At 40.2% G+C, this 3758-nt stretch overlaps 1 protein-coding gene across 1 annotated transcript; it reads left to right on the forward strand.

The window, feature by feature from the left end:
* The first annotated feature begins 2306 nt into the window (after positions 1–2306).
* Positions 2307–3758, forward strand: LOC130727390 (probable sugar phosphate/phosphate translocator At4g32390). The gene has a single exon (XM_057578506.1). The coding sequence runs from the start codon at positions 2459–2461 to the stop codon at positions 3506–3508; it is 1050 nt and encodes a 349-aa protein (XP_057434489.1). The 5' UTR covers positions 2307–2458; the 3' UTR covers positions 3509–3758.

The following is a 3758-nucleotide window of genomic DNA, read 5'->3' on the forward strand; positions in this document are numbered from 1 at the left end:
TCAAACACAAATTAAGGTTGTTGAAGCGGCTTCCCAAACATAAAGAGAGACATATCACTGACTGACCTACGAATATAGTGGGTATGGTGCCGAATTTATTGATGCAATTTACTTTACCCTTCTCATGCATGAATGAGACCCTATGAACATGACTAGTAGTATCACATAAATGCATAGAATTGAAATGACCATGATTCATATCTCCAAACATAGATACCAACCACAGTTCTAATTTGTCTTGTACTATATAGAGACAGTTTCAACAACACCAAACCTTGTTGGGAAAATTATGATCCACTTCCATTTTCACAAATCAACAATACATGCATTTTTTTAATCTCTAAGAAAAAAATTAAACAATAAAATCTGAATATATTTCCCTGCATAAGTGAAAAAGTTCTGTATTTGTATTATATATAACTTCCTTTTCATATTTTCATGAAGGCTTAATTACAACTTTGGTCCCCGACGTTTACCAATGCCACGATTTTGGTCCCTCACCTAATTTAATTACATGGATGGTCCCCGACATTGTAGGTTGCGTGCAACGTTAGTCCTACCGTTTATTTCTTAATGGAGGAGGCTTACGTGGACGTCTAGTTGGAGAGAAAAAGGAGATCTGAGGAGAGAGGGGAGCACGTGAGTATCACGTGAACCTTATATGAACCCATTATACCTAAATCTGAAACCCTAGGGATCTAAATCGCGTTACCTTCTTCGTTCCAGGGAGGTCAGGGGTTTGGGTATAATGGGTTCATATAAGGGTCACGTGATACTCACGTGCTTCCCTCTCTCCTCATACCTCATTTCTCTCTCCAACTGGACGTCCACGTAAGCCTCCTCCATTAAGAAATAAACAGTAGGACTAACGTTGCACACGGCCTACAACGTCGGGGACCATCCATGTAATTAAATTAGGTGGGGGACCAAAATCGTGGCATTGGTAAACGTCGGGGACCAAAGTTGCAATTAAGCCTTTCATGAATAACATACATACAGTCACAGTGACAACAGATCAAGAAATTTTATCATATGGAGATATACATGTGCTTCTTTTTTTTTTGTCAAAACACGTAAAAGAAATTTGTTAAAAGAGAGTAAGGGGCCCAAAGTCCATAACCAAAAGCCATAAGTTAAGTTAGATGTCGTGAATAAAACCGATCCCTACAATTCTGAGGAGGATCATCTAATTTATGTAAACAAAAACTTAGTTTATTGATCTACAGCTAATCAATCAGCTAAGTTTCTCATAAAACATGATAACATTAAATTATAATTTTCTCACGTGAAAATTGTCTCATGTTCTCTTTAATTGATATTAGATTATGATTTTCTGTTATGAAGTTTATCTTTTTTTTCAAACAATTTGGATGGTTCGGCTCCCGTCGGTATTATGAGACAATGCATGTCTTTGAGATAAAGGTCGAAAGTAGGATAGATGGCTTGTTAGGAGCCTGCAACCTAGTCCGTCCAAGGTTGTCTGACTCATTTATTAAAAAGGTCAGACTTAAGCTTTTTTAAAAGTCTAATTAAGAGAGATTAGGCCCAGGCTATCAAAAAAATTATATTTAACCTGGTAATCGGTTTGTTCACATATTATTTTAATAATAATATAAATAAGTGAAAATGCAATTATATATAAAAAGACATATTAGCCCGCTAACTTATTAGTCCGTCGACCTACTCACCTCTTAAAGGTGACATTTCCTATTAAATAGACTTGTAAATAGATGAGTTAATCACGATAGACCATTTAAAATGCCAAATCATACCTTAAAATTTAGCATATGACAAACCACATGACAAGTTAAGCTGTGAAATTAGAATTAAGGTAAAACTTGAGCTACTCAAGGCCTAACCTAACCTATTTCGACCTCTACTTTAAAATCATAAATTGCTTACACAAATACTTATAGATCACTCGCCAACATAACCAATAATTATTTGTCCACACCTCTAAATTGAGGTGGAAAGAAGTGGAGGAGGAGAGAGATAGGAAGAAAAGAAAAAGTAAGAGAGAGAAAATATAAGATGTGATAGATGATAAGATGAGAGAGATAGAAATAAAAATAGGTAGAAATAAAGTGTATAAATAAGGAGGTGTGTGTATATATTATTACTCATTACATCATTTCCCTCTCAAACTCATATATCTCACCTTTTATTACTTGAATTATCATTTAGGCACACAACCGAGTCCTTACTAATAATAACCCACCTCAAATTGGTTGGGTATGATAACATTTGTCTAGTACCTAAAGTCCTAGTATAATTTTAATGTATATTTTAAGAAGTATCCTCCCCTAGTTGTTATTTTCCTCACTCACTCATTCATTCATTCACTCTCACTCACTCTCATCCACACTTGTCTCTTTCCCTATCTATCTCTCACCTGACCCTTTCTTCTTCATCTTTCTTTCCGGCGGTGGTTGTCACGGTGGTTCCGCCAACAACAACAATGGGGAAAGGTGGATCTCTAAGCGACGGCGTAGTGAAGAAGATCGTCCTCTCCTACACCTACGTAGCCATATGGATCTTCCTCTCCTTCACCGTAATCGTCTACAACAAATACATCCTCGACAAGAAGATGTACAATTGGCCATTCCCAATCTCCCTCACCATGATCCACATGTCCTTCTGCGCCTCCCTCGCCTTCTTCCTCGTCCGCGTCCTCCGCCTCGTCGAACCCGTCTCCATGTCTCGCGACGTCTACCTCTCCTCCGTCGTCCCCATCGGCGCTCTCTACTCCCTCTCCCTCTGGCTCTCCAACTCCGCCTACATCTACCTCTCCGTCTCCTTCATCCAAATGCTCAAAGCCCTCATGCCCGTCGCTGTTTACTCCATCGGCGTCCTCCTCCGCAAAGAATCCTACAAAAACGACACCATGTGTAACATGCTCTCCATCTCCGCCGGCGTCGCCGTCGCCGCCTACGGCGAAGCCCGTTTCGATACATGGGGTGTCCTCCTCCAGCTCGGCGCCGTCGCGTTTGAAGCCACCAGGCTTGTCCTCATCCAAATCCTCCTCACCTCCAAAGGGATCTCGCTCAACCCCATCACATCACTCTACTACGTCGCTCCCTGCTGCTTGGTCTTCCTCTCTGTGCCATGGATCTTCGTTGAATACCCTGTTCTGAAAGAAACCTCGAGCTTCCATTTCGATTTCGTCATCTTCGGTACCAATTCGCTCTGCGCTTTTGCGTTGAATCTGGCGGTGTTTCTTCTGGTTGGGAAAACTTCTGCTCTGACGATGAATGTGGCTGGGGTTGTGAAGGATTGGCTGTTGATCGCGTTCTCTTGGTCTGTCATCAAGGATACTGTGACACCCATCAATTTGTTTGGGTATGGGCTTGCTTTTCTGGGTGTGGCGTATTACAATCATTCCAAGTTGCAGGCTATGAAGGCCAAGGAATCGCAGAAGAAAATTGCACAGGCTGATGATGAGGAATCAGGAAGGTTGCTTGAGAACAACAGAGATGGTGAAGGCAAGAGGAATGAGCAGCAGAATTGATTTTGACTTGAATCTGATTTGATGTATGAACTAATAAAACAAGGAGGAAGAACAATCTGGAGAAGCTAAATGGAATTTACATCCTTTGGGCATGTTGCTGATTAGGAGTTGCTACTAGAGTAAGAGTCTCAGGTTCTTTACTTTGTCATCATTTTTCCATTTCCCCTTTTTTTGTTGCTTAGTTCTATCTATGTCATTGTAGGAACTCTCAATCTATTGAGTTTTAATTTTCAAATGCTTTATTTATTCA

The sequence above is a fragment of the Lotus japonicus genome, chromosome 1 (genome assembly GCF_012489685.1).
Source record: "Lotus japonicus ecotype B-129 chromosome 1, LjGifu_v1.2".
Lineage (NCBI taxonomy): Eukaryota > Viridiplantae > Streptophyta > Magnoliopsida > Fabales > Fabaceae > Lotus > Lotus japonicus.